General features: G+C 38.1%; 1 protein-coding gene across 15 annotated transcripts in view; it reads left to right on the top strand.

Moving 5' to 3' along the window:
• ELAVL4 (ELAV like RNA binding protein 4) overlaps positions 1–18502 on the top strand; it is a 156484-nt gene that overhangs the window by 58467 nt on the left and 79515 nt on the right. For 5 of the 15 annotated variants that reach the window (XM_023187140.1, XM_023187117.2, XM_023187182.1 and 2 more), the window contains exon 1: positions 3193–3470. The exons of 3 other annotated variants lie outside the window; for them this stretch is intronic. In XM_023187140.1, the coding sequence (XP_023042908.1) occupies positions 3462–3470 (9 nt within the window). In that variant the 5' untranslated portion in view covers positions 3193–3461. Of the gene's footprint in view, positions 1–506; positions 664–3192; positions 3471–3885; positions 4235–18502 lie in introns of those variants that run through there. 7 more of the 15 variants (XM_023187174.2, XM_023187099.2, XM_023187158.2 and 4 more) reach the window with 3 other exon arrangements.

Genomic DNA, 18502 nt, shown 5'->3' with positions numbered 1-18502 from the left:
TGTGAGATAAGGGGAAAATTCAGCTCACTGACTAGAGGTTTTAATGTACGAACTCTAGGGAAATAATATATTGACTGTTCCGTGACACGCAAGAAAATTGAAGAACCCTTTGCAGACGGAGTGCTTTGCAAAGGATTCTATCTGTTTCTCTTAAAACAAAATCTGTGGCAAGATGTTTGAAATCAGCAGGACGCTTAATGCTGCTTTGTTAAATAATGAGGTAATATTTTGTCACTTTTTTCTGGGCAGCATCTGTTTTTCCCCCCCTCTTCTTTTTTTTCCCTATATTTATGAAGGATTCCTTTTTTCCGCCTCATGGAAGTCAAGGAAATACAATTCACGCTTCCATTTCTGTTCCTTCCTTTTGGTGCTTTTGGAGAATTTGGTTGTCTTTTTTTATTTGCAGTTTCAGCCGGCTGCTGTTTCCTAGCCCATTGTGCCACGTAAGGCTTCTCCACTGCGCGGAGTAGGTAGTTATTAACGCTGAATTGGCTTCTGGTACAGTCCATCTGGACTCTGTGTGGGAAAGCTGGCTGCCGGCGACTGATGCTGAGATATCTGCAACCTTTGGGATGTGTGCATGGTGGCAAGGGGCTGACTGATATGAGACTACTTCTTTTAAGGGAAATTGTTATTAATGAGTCAAGAAACTGCTCATTTATGGTAAGAGGAATACAGCGGTGTTGGCAGCCCCACAGTGCTGGGATATCATTTTTAGGTTGCCTTAGCTGCTTGAGTGAGACAAGTTTCTTTCTGTGGTGGTGGATTGTGGCAGAAAAAAAAAAAAAAAAAAAAAAAATCATGCATGACTGGGAGACTCGCCTGCCTGATTCTTGAGATAATATATTGAGAATCTGTTGCTTTACAAATGTCACACACTGATGTAGCGGTCAGCCCCTCACTCTGAAGGATGAATGGTACTATTGGAAATGCGATAATAAGGTTGACTTTTCCCAACAATAGGATTCTGCCTTTGTCTTTAGAGAAAAGGCCTCTGAGGACATTTGTGCATTTGTCTGAGGATTCCGTTGAAAGACTTTAGAGTGGAGGTTTGTGGAAAAGTGATCAATATAAGAAATGCATGAATTTTTTAGCCTAGCAAAACCAGCTAGTTATTTATACTGTATATACAGCTACTATTTTGGAAAAGTGGCCAGAATATCTTTTAATATACCTAATGTTAATTTATGGTTCAATAAGTGTGCTGAGGTTAGTATGGATGGGAGAAAAGCGTTTTGTAAAATTTTATCTTTTATAACCTCCAGAGAAATCTAAGTAAATATTTTGTTCCAAGCGAGCTGTTTTTATTTGTGTGTTTGTCAGCATTGTCTTAATGTTTACTTTTCACAATATTTTAATATTGGTGAAATTGCACTCAGAGTTTATGTTGTTGATTTGGGGCACACGTACCTACTCTGTGCACATATGCTGAACCATTTAGAACACTTTAACCTGTGAATTCATCCTCAGTACACAGTTCAACAGATACTGTAGTACTATTGTGACTCACAAGACATTTTATACATTTGCTAAAGAAATTACTTTAAAAGTTTACTTAATTATTGTTCCACTTTAAGGAATTATAGTTTTAACATTTTTACTATTCTATTTCATGTATTTTCATTTCTAAAGCTGAACGTATTCATACTGAAGTCTAATGGATTATGCAGCGTACCCAACACATATTTTTTTATGATGTATCTGTATTTTCTAAAGTATGAATATATATGTATGTTTATATGTGTGTATTTATGAAACAGTATCTTGGACAGAACAGTTTTAGTCTTGAAAAATGTAAGATTATTTTATTTTCTAATAATTTTTCACAAACCCATTTTATTCTTGGACTTTGAAACCCAGAGATATAGCATATTTTTTGGTCTTTATTTCTACTCTGCCTAGTTCTGTCTCACTGCCAAAGATTAAAGATTACATTGAATTTTGTCTTTGATAATATGTGTTACCACTGTGTATTTATCGAAGAACAAATTGATTAAATTATGAGTTAAATAAACAGTGATACATTAGTTTTTTGCATAGGTGTGAAGCATGAACTTCTCAGGTAAGCCACTTTAAAAACCCAAACCAGAACAAAAAATACACTATGATGGCTTGGTAGTGTAGAGGCTATAAAATATGTAAATAGGCAGACAAACTGTATACATCACCACACACTTGCTAAATGTCTCTTTGCAAATCTCTTAAGAGGCCAAAGACAAAAAGACATCCCTTTGAAGGAGAGAAGCAAAATCACTTATTTAGCTAAGCAAAATGAGCACTCTGCACAGGTTTTGAAATGAGGCTGTTGTCAAAAGCATGCTTTACCTTTCTCTAAAACAGTAGGAGAAAGTGTTTTAGTGGATTTTTAAAAATTCAGATCATGCCCCTATCCAAGATGAAAAATAAATTCATTTAAATAAATCATTCATCATCCTTAGTTTTGAAAAGCTCAGACAGAAGGCAGAAAGGTAGAGGCTGACAGCTGCCCCTCCATTATCCCCACCATTTTTTTTCTTTTTGTTTATTAGGAAATAGTTTTCTGAGACAAACTTGTGTGAACCTAGTTCACGGAGCAAGCTTAATCCCCAACTTGCTCGCTTTTGAAATGTTGGCCATGTTAGCTGGAGAAGGAGCAGTACTTACTAAAAATCAACAATATCAGGAAATAATAAAGTTAAATTGTAGATGAATTAGCACATTAAAGTGCTTTTGTTGTATCTTTAAGCCTACAGGCAGATCATTAAATATGCATTTCGCTAGAAAGCAACTGTCTGGAAAGATAAGGTGGTTGAAAATATTCTACAGTGGAAAAGCCCTCCATCAGAGGGGTGGGATGGTTTGGCCCTCAGGACAGGGGAAAAGAAGGACCCTCCCACTGTTAGTTAAGGTTTGCAAGCCTCCAGTGACCTGCAGTTGTTACAGTACTTTTGAGCTGGGAGGAGGGAAAAGGTAAAAATACAAATATGGCTGTTGTTGCTTCAGCCGGGCCTTAATTACCAGACACAAGAAGCAGTTCAGAAATCTGGTCTCTGTTGTTGTAGAGGTCACCAAATCATTAACATCGTCAATCTGGCAGTAGCTAATTTAAATAGCACCTGATGTTGCAACGCCTCCTTTCGTTTCCCCAGCCAATCAGATCCAGGCTTCGGCTGACAGATGGTCCCATAAATGGATGTAAAAAGGGGAAGCTTCGAGCCAATTTCAGCAAGGCTCTGTTCAGTTGTTCTTATCTACATCCTAGAATCGGGGGTTTCAGCTCACTGCTCCTTTTCTTTTTTTCTTTCTCTCCCCCGCCCACCCCCCCAAAAATAATTGATTTGCTTTACAATCATCCACACCGTGTTTTGTGGATCTTTAATTATATATAACAATAGTAGTCATTTTAAATATATATTCTGAAATCTTTGCAAATTTTAACAGAAGAGTCGAAGCTCTGCGAGACCCAATATTTGCCAATAAGAATGGTTATGGTAGGTATGACTAGATTTATAATCTGTTGTTTGTGTTGCTGGAGGGAAGAAAAGCATCTACACCTTGACCAGTCTTATGCTTGCACAAGAGTTTAGTTCTGTGCTGCTGTTTGGTTCCTACATTTACTATCTCTTTTGTGTAGAGAGTGCGGGTAGGTCCTTTTATTGAAAAGCAGTGGGGATATAAGATTGTCATTTTTAACAAGTCGTTGTCAGTTTTCCCTTCAACATAAAGGCAAGGGGTGGGGGGGGAGGGCTGAAATAATTGCTGGTTTATTGAAGAGGTTATATTACTTGAGACATAATGGCAAAAGAAGGGTTTTCTTTTTGTAAGCGAGAGGGGGTTTGTCTACGTGCCTGGGTTTTGTGGGGCTGGGGGTGGATGCAGCGGGGTTAGGAATCTCTCCATTTCCGTGCTGGAAGTCTAAACCTCGAGAGGCAGCTCCTGGATACTGAACATTGAGATGGGCAGTTGTGTTTCGGGGGACTGCGCAGTCAAAACGGCAAAGAGAGTGATTTATTTGGGCTTCAGTAAATGCTGCATCTTGTATTTCAAAGAGTTTCCTGTCATGACCTCATAAAAAAGAGGAGGCGGCTTGTATGTGTAGCAGTGCCTGGCGTGTTGAGTTGTTGCTTCCTTCTCTGGGCAGCAGCTCTGTAAGAAGGAATGTCAGCTTTTACATAACGTTCCTTTCCGCTTTTGACACACTGTGTGAGGGTCCATCTTCTTCTGATCACAGATGGAGTGGAATGGCTTGAAGATGGTAAGTGAAAAGAGGAAGGCAGCCTGGAGGTCCCAGCCCTGTGTGTGTGTGTGTGTGCGCGCGCTTGTATGTGTGTATGTGTAAGGATGCTGGACTGTGCATTGTAAATCACTGTGCTGATCGTTTGTGTGTGTATGTATGTGTGTGTTTATTAGTATTTCTCTTTTCTGAAAACCAGAATCCATCTCCAAGTGTAATGGCACTGCATGCACACAGGCACACACACTGCCTCTTCCAGCAAACATACATTTTAGCCAAGGAAGGTTGGTGTCTTTTTTGACAATCAATGTCACCGTCACTGTTGGTTGGCGTGTCCACCGCCTCTGTGAGCCTTCAACGGAATTACACGACTGATAAAGTTAAAGGCACATTTCTTTTCAATCTCATGCTAGGAGTGATGGGGAAGGATGGGAATGAGGGGTGGAGGAGGTGAGATTCAGTACCAGCAGATGCAATTGTGAAACAGGACTTTCGAATGTGGAAGGGGAAGTGGAAAACCTTTCTGCCGAAGTAGTAAATCTATTTTTAGCATCATCTTTTTCTGAAAAAAGAATCAGGGAAACTCCTTGAGTGCCGCTTCTGTCGCCTGATGTTGACCCTGAAGATATGGCACAAAATGGCATGATCAGATGCCACGAGTGCCCACTTTGACTTTGAATTTTCTCCAGCAATAGGTTTCACGGGGTTTCAGAGCTGGGTATGGGGGCAGGCTGTAAATTCATAATCATCTTACTTATTTTTCCCTAGAAAAGCCTGGGGAGGACTTTTTGCTCTGCATAGATGTTATAACAAAGCTGTGGTCTTTTTCCCATTCTTAGAGGATTGCCTTTGTCTGGCTGCTTGTTTTGATGGGTGTAAAACAAATAAGATTAGACCGAGCAGCCCAACTGAAAGCGATAGCTGGGAGGAAAACCCAATGAAAGGTTGCCGGGGAAACGAACAGAGGAGAAGCCGAGTAGGGAGCAGGTGGCTATCATGAGAACACACTGCAAACAGTGTAAAAAAAAAAGGGGAGGGGGACAGGACCTCGATTATCTTTGCTGTTCTTTGTGGCCAGCCCAACTTTAATTATTTGTTATAAATAGGTGTTAATTACATTTCTAACTCTGGTTTACAGTGATTTTTAGGAATCTATTTTTAAGCATCTGCTCTGTCTCCCCTGTTTGTGTGTGTGTGTGTGCGTGTGTGTGTGTGTTTTGTTGTTGTTGTTTTTAAAAAACCCAAAGAGGAGGAGAGGGGGAAGGGAAGGTAGGGAATCTTGCTTTTTTTTTTTTTTCCTTTTTCCCCCTTTTCCCTGCTGTGAAATTGTACATGCGAAAAATCGCAAGGAATCCTGTGAGACCATTTGAAAAAAATGTAAATTATATTGAATGAAGTTGACGGAAGCATAATAGTGAACTCCCACAGCTGATAGGTTCTGCAAATGATTTCTTAGAAATTTCCAGCAAATATTCATAGGAAAAATATAGGTAGAATAGATCTACCCTAAGTAATGATTTGGGGTTAAGTGATATTGGTATTTTTACTAAATCAGATGTTGATACTCTAGTTTCAGGGGAGTTCATTCTACCTCTCATTTTTTTTTTCCTGAGTAGAAATTACTTTACAAAATAATAAATGAAGATCCTTTTGCTTTCCTTCTTTCCCCATGCCCACAGTCACAGGATGCATCAGGCTTGCACTCTCACAACCACTGCCTTCCATTTGGCATTTGGTCCTGGTTCTGGTCTTGGCACAAACTGAGTGAAAAGCTGATTTTTATTTTAGTGTCTTTGAACGTCTGGGACCCATGTGTGCACTGGGTGACAAGCATTTCTCTTTTTTTCTCTAAGTGTGTTTTACTAATAGTCTCGTTTTCTCATGATGGTGGGTACCATAAGGATTGAAAGGTGTAGTACTTGGGTGAACAGGAGATAGCGTAAAAACAACTGAAATGGTGATCTCTCAGGGATTTATACTAAGGGACAAAATAGATACATGATCAGGTAGCTAATTATAAGCCCCAAAATGAGAGATTAAAAAATGCTGAAATACATTAAAAGATTAGGAAATATAATTGGCTTTATTGAAAGTACTCTTAATTTTTACTCTCTTCATTGCAAATCCCCCCCAATTCTTTTTTCCTTGCAGATACATCTTTTTGTTTTCTCTTCTTATTAGGGGATTTAAAAATTGTGTTTTCACTCTTGAGGTAAAAATAAATAAACTTATATTTTTTGTGATACACTTGAACCTTGTGGCCATGTGTTGAATGCATAAGCCTATGTCACCTTTTAAAAAATAGAATTTTTTTAAGTCTCTAATATAGTTTCTTTTTTATTTTCTGAGAATTGTCTGGCAATTTTTAGTCAGGGGAAAATAATTTCTGTAAGAAGTGTCATCTTGGCTTGGGTTGTAAAAAAGACACGTGGTTCTGATGCTGACCTTTCTCGCTCCTTTGTCTTAAAAATATTAATGCCTACTACCTTCATGTGGAGGTGTGCCTTTATGGAAGCACAAGGCTGAATGTGCATTTATTAAAAAGTGAAAATCCAATTGGAAATATTTCTGCAAAAAACATCTGACTAAGTCGCAGTTTTAATGATCTGAGTGTCCATATATCTCATAGTAGCGTAATAGCTAAATCATTTAGTATTTAAATTTTTGAAAGGGTAAAATTAACATAGATGGGGAAGTAGCTGAAAAATTACTTTGAGAATTGTTTATTTACAAGACAATTTAATATCTCATTTCTTAAAAAGCTAACAAACAACTTAACCATTCATTTGTGGTCTCAGTCCCATTCATTTCTACCTGCCATTCATTCAAGTCATTCTCCTGGCCAGATATAGATGGCCTTGCTTCCATTTGATGGTTTGCACAAAACCTTAAAACTTTTTCTTTCCCAATACCCCTTCCTTGGTCCTCTGAAAATTAGGATGCTGTTATGAGAGGAAGGCCAGATTGTTGTGAGATAATAACAATAGAATATTTTTAAAAGAGAGAGAGAAGGAAAATGAACTGCGCATTTGCCTTTTACTTCTAAACTTAGTCTTGAAATTGGGTTTGGGACATGTTAGACTTCAGATATTTTAAACTTAGGATTTCTATTAAGGATAAGCTATTTGAAATTTCATATCTAGAAATTATTGCATGAATGGTGCTTTGTATGTGTGTGTTCAATATCTCTAAAAGGACTTGTGGATGAATTGAGGTGTTTTTCTCAAGTTAGAGTTACTATGAGTAACAATAGGGTTTCCTCAGAGTAAGTCCTTTTCTATGGTTTGATTTCTTCCCTTTCCACTTATTTCCTTATTATAGGTGGGTTCTTTTCCTATATGTAGGCCAAATGCTATTTCTTCCATGAGGAGATGTGCTGCTTCATTTAGCCCTGAGCACCTTAACACCTTATATTAATTTTTTTTTAAAAAAGAAACAAATTGTATGTACCTCAAGTAAGAAATGGTGGTCTTCATAGAGGTCATCATACATAGACAAAAGTACTTTGGGCTTGACAAATTTCTTCATTAGCTCCAATGATCTGTGGCCACCAGGCAGTTAATTTATATGCCTAGGCATTTAATATGTACATTTGTTGGTGAGCTGGCCAGCGGATGCTAAACACACGAGTATGCGCTGGCAAATGCTGCAATGCAGTACTTTTTCCCCAATGTCATTGGGAATTTTGGGGCCAGGAAGGGACATGAACATTTTCAAGCTTTTATCTTACTATTGTCCAGTCGACGGGCCATGTTGTACAGAATTGGTCAATTCTTTTTTTGAAAGTAAAGTCAACCTTTCATTTACCACTATCCATTCCCCCATCCATTTAATGTATATGTGGAAAGAGTGTGTGTGTGAGAAAGAGAGGCAGAGAGACTCTGTGTGTATCAGTATAAGTGTGTTGCGGATTCCTGCACCTGTCTTAGTCTTTCCTTATTTGGTATTACTAAACATGTACACACACTTACTTGCAAGTATATGTGCATCTATAAATGGAAAGAAAACCAAACTGGGTTGTTTCCCATAAGAACTGGTTTCTCTTCATGACTCCAGGAGTTCTCTTCTTAGAAAAATATGAAATTTCAAATATTTATTTAAAAAGATATACTCAGACCCTGCAGTCTGTTAGTAACCAAACACCTTTCTTTAGCTGCCACTTAAGAAACTATAAGTGTGCAAATCCATAACAATGTTTGTGAGCTGAAAGCCATCCCTTCAGTCAAGGGCCTGGGTATGAAAGAAAATGTGTGTGTGTGTGTGTATATGGATATGTGTATGTGTATGGAGGGGTGGGCAGGATATTTTTCTTTGAGGGCATTTGAACCTAGTCTTTACCATTGGTATAAATAAGGAGGAGGTAAGATGGCAGTGTTAAAATCTGTGCTTTGCTTTGTAAGTTGGTGTGCAAGTGTGTGTGTTAGGAACATCCTTATATTTTTGAAATCTCCATGTATTTTAGGCGTAGAGGGCTTTTATAGGTCACTGGCTTTCTAAGAGTAAAAAAAAAAAAAAAAAAAGAAAAGGTGATCTGCGGGTGGGTGGGAGTCACAAGCAGTAATTGTCTTAAAGTAGTTATTTAGCAGTGAAAAGGAAAAAAAGGCTGGAGGAAGAGGGACAAGAGGGGAGAAGAGTACCAACATGTGGGTCTGCATCTTTCCGGTATAGGAGATAATGAGTGATAAATTTGAACTGGTGCAGTGCAGGATGCCCGATAATTTCTCAGAACCTTGGCTTTGCAGGTCCATTACTTCCTTGCTTGCTTGTTCATACCTTTAATTATATCCAGTTTGGGATGCTAGCTGGGGGCACCAAAGATGAGCCATTTTGTTTGTTGTTTACTTCATTAAGTATTCAGGCAGTGTATTCACAGTAGCTTTGGAGCATCAGTGTTAGGAATCGAGCAGTTTGGAAATGGAATTATTAAAAAAGAATAAAAAAAATAAGACAGCAATCAGCCAGGTAGCTTGCTTTGGATCGTCACATCCACTCTGCTTAATGGTAATATTTATGCTTTCCCTTGTATATTCATTAAGAAATAACTTATGCAGTGTCAGGGCTCCTAATAGGCTGGTGACTTTCTGTCTCTGTCTCTCTCTCTCTCTCTAGCTCCAGCTATCTCTTTCTCTCCACCCCACCCCGAGACTGTCTTTGCTCAGACCATTTTAGGACCAACCATTTTTGCTTTAGTGGGGGCTCATATTCAGATCCTTGTTGTATCTAATACCAAAGGACTTTCTCCCCTCAATAAAGATACCCCTCTGCAAGGATCAAGAAATGCTGAGAGCCCTAAAGGAATCCTTAAATAAATTTTGGTTGAAAAAGCAGTAAAAGTGTTGAGGAAATAAGGTCAGTGTAATTTTTGTGCTTGCATTTTTGTTTTTTGTTGTTTTTGGAAAGTCTTATTTTTAATCCCAAAAGTAAAATGCAAAACTAGCATATGTGATTTTTTTAATGAAAAAAATATATATGTCATAGGTCTCTCCTGAAAATAACTTCCCTTGGACTCTTCATTTGAAAAATAACATGCAAACTTTAGCTTAATTTTTGAATCACTCATTTTGAACTACAAAATACAGTTCATAAATATTTTTTTCTATAGGAAGTTTAGTTCTTTGTTCAGGATATGGGGAAGCAGAGAAACGACCCAGCGAAGACAGTGAATTCTGAAAAAAACACAGCATGGAGTTTTTCTCTGTCTGCACTTCATGCCATTGAGTCTTCTCCTGCTTCTATGAGTTATCCTTTATTCTTGTCTACTCTCTCATAACAACTAGACCTTGAAGTTGTTTTGCCAACAGTGTTCATAGTAGAGGCTGGCTGTCATTCCTTGTTGGATGAAGATGTATTTGTTGAGGACTTACTGTGTGTATTTCTTTGGAACGTGGAATCCAAGGTCACCATTTCTTTTTCTTTTGACAATGGTCAAAAGACATAACTAATTAGAGGATAAGTCCCTGTGATTGGAGATAAAGTTGGGGTGAGGGATTTTTAAGGTGGCACATTGCACAATGAGGTTTGTGTCAAATAATGAGAAAAGGTCTGCTGGAACATTCAAGTACATAAATGTCTTTCCTTCTGTATTTATAAGTGTCTAGGTGTGACTCCAAAAGATAGAAATAAGAGATCTTTTGGACATTTTAGTCTATAAGGTTTCATGTGTCCACATCTTCAGCCTCAGGAAGAAATATAGAAGTTTGGACAGTTGAAAGGAACTTGTCTTTCAGTCAGCTGCCCATGAAGCTTGGCTGGAACCGGTTAATTTTACGGAAACACGAATGTCTTGCCTCCTTGCTTCTGACATAAATGGCTTTTTGAATTCCTTTTCCTCTGTTACCTCCCAGGAGCATCTGAACAGATAGTGACCCTTTTGGCACGCCAAATTGGAAGTTTGCTAGTGGAGCAGAAATCACGGTTACTTTGTCATACACATCTAAATACTGTGGTATGTGTGTGTGGCGTGTGTTGTAGACAGCTGTGAGCCCCGGTGTGCCGTGGGATGTACCAATAATGGCTTCTCAAGTACTCTGTGTTTTCCTAAGCTGCCAGTCTAAACCCTTTAAAGGTTTGCTTTCTAATTTGTACATGAAAAATAACAGACTGAGTTGAATTTTTTTTTCAAGTGCCCTCTTTGAAGATGCAGCAGTAGTAAATACTGCTCTAATGATAAACTTTAGTTCTAAGTGCTACTCAAAAGTCTGTGGTAGAAAGGCTGAGAAGTTGCCATCTTTACTAATGAAACTTTCATTAGGAAAATGCACACTTAAAATGGAGTAAACAACCAAGTCCCTGAAATTTGTGATTTTGACCAGATTTGACTCATCTTTTCTTAAGTTACTTTTTGTAATGCAGTCAACAACACATCCAAAATTCTTGGTATTATACATGTCTTCAACATTAATTATCTCTGTTGATGCACTGGGTACAGATAGTACAATTCCCACAAGTCCAGATTCTTACTGTAACACCAAAACAAAAGTGATATTTATGAATAATATTGGGAAAGTTGTCCTCATAGTAACCGTTCCCCAAAGGAAGCTTTACATAAATGTGTACTTATTATTCAGGATATTAAAAGGGAATCCTTAGCTTTTACTTTTTAATTTGGGCTAAAATATGTAAATTGGTTTTATTTTGGAGCTGCTCTGTTTTAGGTGGCTTTGGGGGAGGATAACTTCCTGGCTTGATTATATTTTAACCACCTCTAGTGGAAAAGTTTCTAATCTTAAAAGCAACCTGGTTATTGTGATTAGGACCCAGAGGGCCTGTGTTCAGATGGGGCTAAAAACATATTATATTGACCTGTACACATGTAGGAAAATTAGATTTGTTTCTACTAGACACAACTATTACCATGCCTTTGTTGGCAAGACTATCTCAGAGACCAGAGAACCGTGAGTCTGCTTCTGGCCTCTGAGGAATGTCATGGTGTGCTCGTACAGGCACGCCTCTAAAAAGATTGCTCTTTGTCTTGAGAAACTGGCAAGTGCAAAGGACTTCAGAGTCAGGTGAACTTAAGTTGGAATCCTAACTCTTCCAATTACTAACTGGGCAATCACAGATGAGTTACTTCAACATGAGCCACAATTCCTCATCTTTATGATTGTGATGATAATATCTAACTCACAGGGTTTCTGCAAGAATCAGATGAGAAACAGTATTAGAAGGCACAAGTCATACATAGGACTTGAAAGTCGAAGGTGTTTTGAGGTTGTTAAGTCTCTTTCAGTCTGTCAGTCTTTCTGTCCCTTGGCAAAAGCCCTTCCCCAGAAAGAGGCCCATCTGCCCATGCCAGATGTCCTGGGCAGTGACATTGCATGCTACCCCCACAGTCTCCATACTGTCCCCAGCATGCAAGGATAGTGGCACACAGTGTTGTTGTTGTTTTTTTCTATATAGACAAGCCCTCAGTTCTTCCTCAGAATTGTATGGCTTTATTAAGTTTTCTGCATCCTCCTAGGATTTCGTAAGCTATATCCATGATCTCCTTTGGAATTAGAATTCACTTGGGATTTAGTTGTCAAAAAAAAAAAAAGATGAAGATAAAATTACTTTTACCCAGTGCTGTTTTTTAATTTCATGAAAGAGCCTGTTAGGAAAGTTAGAAGTCAGCCAGAAAGAAAATAAAAATAGGCTGAGCTTAATTGATATGGTCCCATCTTTGCTGTCTATATATTGTAACTTGCAAATTATTTGACTTTTTCCCAGAAACCAACTTACTTCAGATCTATTTTTTTCCTCTTCACTACATCAGGTTTTTTCTCCTTTCCCCTTGTTTTCCCAATAGGCTGAACTTTGAAGTTCTGTTTCTCACGGAATGGTGAAGAGGTTGAAGCAAAAAGTGGCTTAATGAGATTTTTCTAACTTGCCATCAGTTTTCCTTCTGCTTGGCAAGGCAGGATGATGGATGGCTTTGGCAGTGTGAACACCTCTAGAAGTGATCAGATTGACTGAAGAGATGTGCAGGATGTGAGCAGAATGCTGACCCTCAATTCATTACCCTCCCATTTAAAGAAAAAAAAAAAAGAGAAAGAAAAGAGGAAAACCACCACAAAGGCCTTGGCATAGTTATTGATTACACACTCTTGGGAAGGGATAATGGGTGGTGTCAGGACTGGTGTTAGGTTAAACCTAATTTTGTACCTTTTTCCTAAGGATCTGAAGGGGGAAATAAATAAATTCACAAATTGTTCTAAATGGGGACCTGTTGGTGTGACCTGTTGCCGTTATGGAGAAATAATACAAAATGTTCCTGAAGGGATTCAAGACTTAAATTGAAAACACTATCTTGAAACAACGATTTTGAATTCTACTTCATATGCTTACAGGAAGGATGTAAAGGGAAGTCAATTTTTTGTTCTTCAATGTAATACCTAAAGCTATGGGAAAGGGTTATAAGTTGATCTGATATCCCAAACGCCATTTTGCAGGTCCTATGTTAAAAAGGAAGGAAGGAAGGAAGGAAGGAAGGAAGGAAGGAAGGAAGGAAGGATGGAAGGATGGAAGGAAGGAAGGAAGGAAAAGAAACAGATCCTTTGCGTGAAATAGGCAGACAATAAAACTTTTCTCTTTCCACAAGAATCTGTTTTAAGTCTTCGCCAAGAATCTTTGGAGGATTTTGCAGGTGTTTGTCTATACATATTGTATATGATGTGCAAGCTCTGGAAGAATTTGGTAGGTTTTTAGACTGTGTTTGTATGGGCAGAAATATATCTGTAAAAAGCAGGGAGGAACTTGATTTTGGAGAAGGGATGATATAGAAGATGTTTCTCCATATTTTAGCCTTGGAAAATCTCATGCCTATTAATGAAGGACAAAAACGAGATGCTTTAGTGATTTGAGCAGGCAAATGAGAAGGTTGGATATTCTTAGTACCTTCTTGCTAGGTAGGTGTTTGTTTATTTAAAAGTTAAAAATTCATCCATATTTAGGTCAATACTTGAATCTCAGTTCCTTCTTTTTTTTAGATTTCTGGCTGAAGTTTTTCATGGGAAGAAAAAAGACTTGGAGCTTAGAACTGCTTTAGTAAGAACTCTTAAACAGGTCTCCAGTCATTGAATTTTGGAGGCATGGGCTTGCAGTTGTTATAATCTTAACAGTATTCTTCCTGAACTATCCCACGTCCATTTCGCAAGAACAGAAGAAGTTCGCATTCTAGAACTTCAGCTGTTCTCAGCATAGTTCTACTCATAACAGATCTGTGACCATAGAGATCATCTTTCATATTCACTCAGCCTTGTATAAATTTTGCCCTGTGGTGTCAGTTTGATCTCTTTAATGTAATTAGGGCAGGTACTCTTTTTTATAGAAAATAAAGCTTAGCCACTTGACTAAGCTTGCATGTTTAGTAATATCAGAAGTCTTTGCTCTAAAGTGTTTGGGAATATGTCCAGCTCAGCCAAAGTTTACTTTTCTTGGGGGAAAAATAAGGTAATTTCTTTTCTATGTCAAATTTTCCATTGGAGAATCAACAAATATATATATATATCATGTCTGTTGCATATAAACCATATTCTAGATGCCTCCCAGAACATCATAGTATTTAAAATATATTAAAAGATAGTCAGCAAGGATAATGACAAGCAGAATGATGTGGACAGTGTCTCAGCAGAGGAGGTACAATGTACAGAAGAGGGAGACATTAGTTCTTTTGGGGGGAAGGAGATAAGCTTCATGGAGGAAATGCCATTTGAGTAGAGCCAGGGAAGCTGGATAGATGGAAAAACTAGAAGAAAGGGGAATTCCACATGGAGGGAATCATATGAGTAAAGGCATAGAAATGGGAACTTACAAGGCCTACTTAAGAAACTGTAAGTAATCTGGTGTGAATGCATCATACATTGTGTAAAGATAAAGCTAGAAGGAGATAGGCAAAAGCTATGATTTAGGAAGGTTCAGGTGTTTTGACTTGGTTTTTACTTTGAAGTGGTAGCTATGGAATGTCTTAGGTCAGAGGACTTTCCTTTCTTTATTCTTTTTCAGGGTCAAGACCTGTCTTTATTAAGTCATTATTTCTCAGAAGTTGAAGTCACCCTAAAGATACTTCTAAATTAGATATTGATTAGGGGAATTGGCATTAGAGCACTCTTCTGGTCATACTGTGATGTTATGATGGTGATGCTCATTGGTGAAGTCACATTAATGCTTTTAGGGTTACAGTGGCAGAAAGCAGTAGGAGGAAAAATATCGACTTTACTTCAGATTGTAAAGAAATGTGCCATTAGAGGAGTACACTGCATTCTCTCACCAAGAGGTACCCAGTGCTCATTTTGTGGAATAATGTGTGGCCAGAGAGAAGATGGTGGTGAGTGGGGAATATGCTTATTTTCTGTAGTATAAAAATGTACCCACTTCAAACTTGCGAGTACATGTACCAAGGCATGCTTGTCCTGACTGATCATCTGTTAGCCCTGGAAGGCAGAGATCATGTCAAATCCTCTCTTATTTCAATTTCTGGTACATAGTAAGTACTCAAAAAAATGTTTTTTGAATTGGGTTGTCATAATATGGTTTTTGTTGGGGGTTTTGTTTTTATTTTTGATTTTTAAAGAGTCTGAACTACAGAGTTAGACTTGTGGATCTTGAATCTGTCATCAACTTCTGGGAGCCTATTTAGCCCAACTAACCTAACTTTTCTGACTTTCAAGTCTCTTAATATGTAAAACAAAATGAGTACAACTTCATGGCTTAATGGGAGAATCCATTGAATTGTATCCTTGATACGCTCTATTGGACAGGATAGCAATATTAGTAAGTTACTAGGTTCTAGTTTTACCTATGGATAGTTTATTGAGTGTTGACCAGCGTTAAAAATTAAAACAATGGAATGATAGAATTGAATGAAATAGAAAAGAAAGTATCAGTGGGTGGTACTTATTAAGAGTAAGTATTATTTTGTGAATCTTTGTTTCAGTTACCTATGTTCTGAGTTGTGATATGAAGCTGTGGTGTTCAATATGGTGTTCAATATGTTCCTTACTTTTTTGTTTTACTTTGTTGGGTCATGATCAGAAAAGTTTGAGAAATACTGGTCTAGATAATAGTGAGCTCTCTGTTATCCAAAGGAAAAATAACAGTCAACTTTTTTAGAACTATGCAATGCAAGATCTCTAGTATCTTCTGAATTATTAAAGAAAGGATGACTTCTAGTTGTTTTAGATTTAATATGAAGCATTGTATCCTATATCTTTGATAACTACTGATGTCTGCATGATATATGTTGGGGCTTTCTATTAACCGAAGTATTTATTAACTAGAAAACCTTTTTCCTTGGTTGTGCTATGTAGCTGAACCTGCAACATAATAATAAAAGTGACAATCATCAGTAGTGAAGGTGACCTAGAGGTGGGACTAGAAATAGTAAGATTAGCTTTCATTTCTTGAGCTCTTGATATGAGTCAGGCACTGTGCCTTACAAACACCATCCCTTTTAATCCTTAGAACAAACTAAAAAGGTAAATGTTAATTTCTCTATTTTATGGACAAGCTAACTGAGGTTTTGAGGGGTAAATTAAGGTTACACAGCCAGTAACTGGCTGGACGAGGATTTGATTTGAACCCAAATTTGTCTGATTCCAGAACAAAATTTCAAAAATTTATTCAGTTCCATGAAAATGTATTAAAGTGCCTATTATGTGTTAGCTCTGTACTCCTCTACAAATATAAGTCAGTCTCTGTCCTTGAGGGTTTACTAGCTGCCCTTATTCACCTCTCACTATGTGAGAAGGTAAATAAGAATTTATTTTATCACAACAGGAGATAGGAAAGGCACATAAAGTACTGTATATTTTACTTCAGAAGTGCTAAGAAAAGTGCCTGGCACATAGTAGGCATTCACTAAAGATTTATTCCGTGGAATTGAAGCTGGATTAATTCTCCTCTAGGGATTAGGGAACCTTTGTACTAAAGAAACACTGTACATTTTTATATGTTTAGCTGTATATGCCTAGTGGCACGGGTATTCTTACCTGCAATGTGGGCAGGTCCATCTGTCCCAAATCCATTCAGTGCCTTTTGGAGCTCCTAAAACTGGCAGCACAGAAAAGTCAACAAGAGCTCAAGAACTCAAATTGTAAACTTCAAGTTTCATTCAGCTAGAGAGAACATTTTCCATCTTAGTGTGAAAAGAAAATCCCATGGCAGAGACATTTGGAGAATGATAAATGGAAGGTGGGCTTCCTTAGAATGGAAAATTGTTATTATCATTGTTACCGTTGTCTTTACAATGCCATTTACTAGCCTTATAACTTCAAGCAAGTCATATTAGTTCTCCAAGCCTCAGTTTCCACATTTTTAAAGGATTAATACCTCTCAAGATTATTAGGATTAAATAGACCCATTTGATAAAAACTTACTAAGACTTTACTATTTGGTAGTCTGTAAATATTTAGTAGTAAAGGAGACATGGCCCCCTGCCCTCGAAGAGCTGAATATCTGGTGAATGTGCTGTGAGAAGTGGGATTCAGACTCCCACCATCTGCACAGCTCACTACTGATAGGATGCAGCACTGTACAGTCCTCCTTGGGGTATGTGTATATTGTCATATACATGTCTCAATTGCATCATCAGAATTTCAAGTTTATTGAGAGTGAGTGAGCTCTGATATTCATCTGTTTATCTCCACCTACCCCTAAATTTCATCCTTGCCTGTTGACACAATGTTACCTTATACAGTAGTTGCTAGATGAATCCAGCCCAATTCAGCAAATATTTACCAGGTGGCTGAGGGTGGAGTGCTGGGAAAGGGAGGGTAACATTTGCTGAACAGAGTTGAATTTAAAACAACTTTAGAGCATAAAAGGGGAACAGTGTCATGAAGCAGTGATATACTACACTAGTGCTAAAAATACCTGTGATCTACTCAGGAAGAAAATAGGGCCCTGAGGAAAATTCGGCAGTATGCCTAAAAAATAATGTATTTTTTCACTCTCCCAGTGCTGTTTTGTTTGTATTTCATGAAGAAACAGTGTATTTTCTATAAGCACACAATTAAGATGAGATCTCAGATGTGGCTACTTAATTCTTCTGTGGCTCAGGACCAAGTCCAGGTAGCTTCACAAAACCCAGGAGCCCCTCTGTGGCCAGACTCCTTCTCTCCTTTCCAGCCTCCCATCTTGGGTCTCTTTGCCTTCTGTTCGTGCTCCACTGTAGAACTGCACCACGGTGTTCCCTACCGATGCTCACACAGATCCCTTGGTCTCCCACATCTTTCTGCTTTCTTCACCTGGCTTCATGAGACAAATAGGAGGCCTGTGTTACCCAGAAAGCCTTGCCTTAACTTACTCTGGGTTGTAGCCGTCTCCGTTAACACTGCCAGCATCATTTCATCATTGATCTTCCACACTCCATAATCAAATGTTTATTTTTCTAGGTTTCACCACTGCCTCAACAATCGGCACTGAGTTTATCTTTATGCTTGGCACCAAGTAGGTGCTCAGTAATTAATTGTTAACTGATGTAGTCAGATATTAATTAGGTTTTTCATAATGTATTCCCATCAGGTGCCTCCTAGCTTATGAGTGGGATATTGGACCCAAATCCCCCTTGTTATGACAACTGGTTTTGACACAGCTATTGCTCACCAACCCCAGTTCTATAACTTTGAGCTGAAGGTCTTGAGTATATATATTTACATGAAACTTTCCCTGATCACCATGACTCACCTGTAATTCCTCAGTAATTCTTCTTTCCTCTGGACTCCTTTATGTCACTTGCTGTCTGTACCACGCAGTTAACAATGACACATCACAATAATAGTGACCCTTTTTATAATGTGTGTGTCAGGCTTT

This window comes from Piliocolobus tephrosceles, chromosome 1, assembly GCF_002776525.5.
Source record: "Piliocolobus tephrosceles isolate RC106 chromosome 1, ASM277652v3, whole genome shotgun sequence".
In the NCBI taxonomy this organism is placed as follows: Eukaryota; Metazoa; Chordata; class Mammalia; order Primates; family Cercopithecidae; genus Piliocolobus; species Piliocolobus tephrosceles.
The sequence above is the reverse complement of the archived record's forward strand: the minus strand, read 5'-3'. Positions and strand labels throughout refer to the sequence as shown.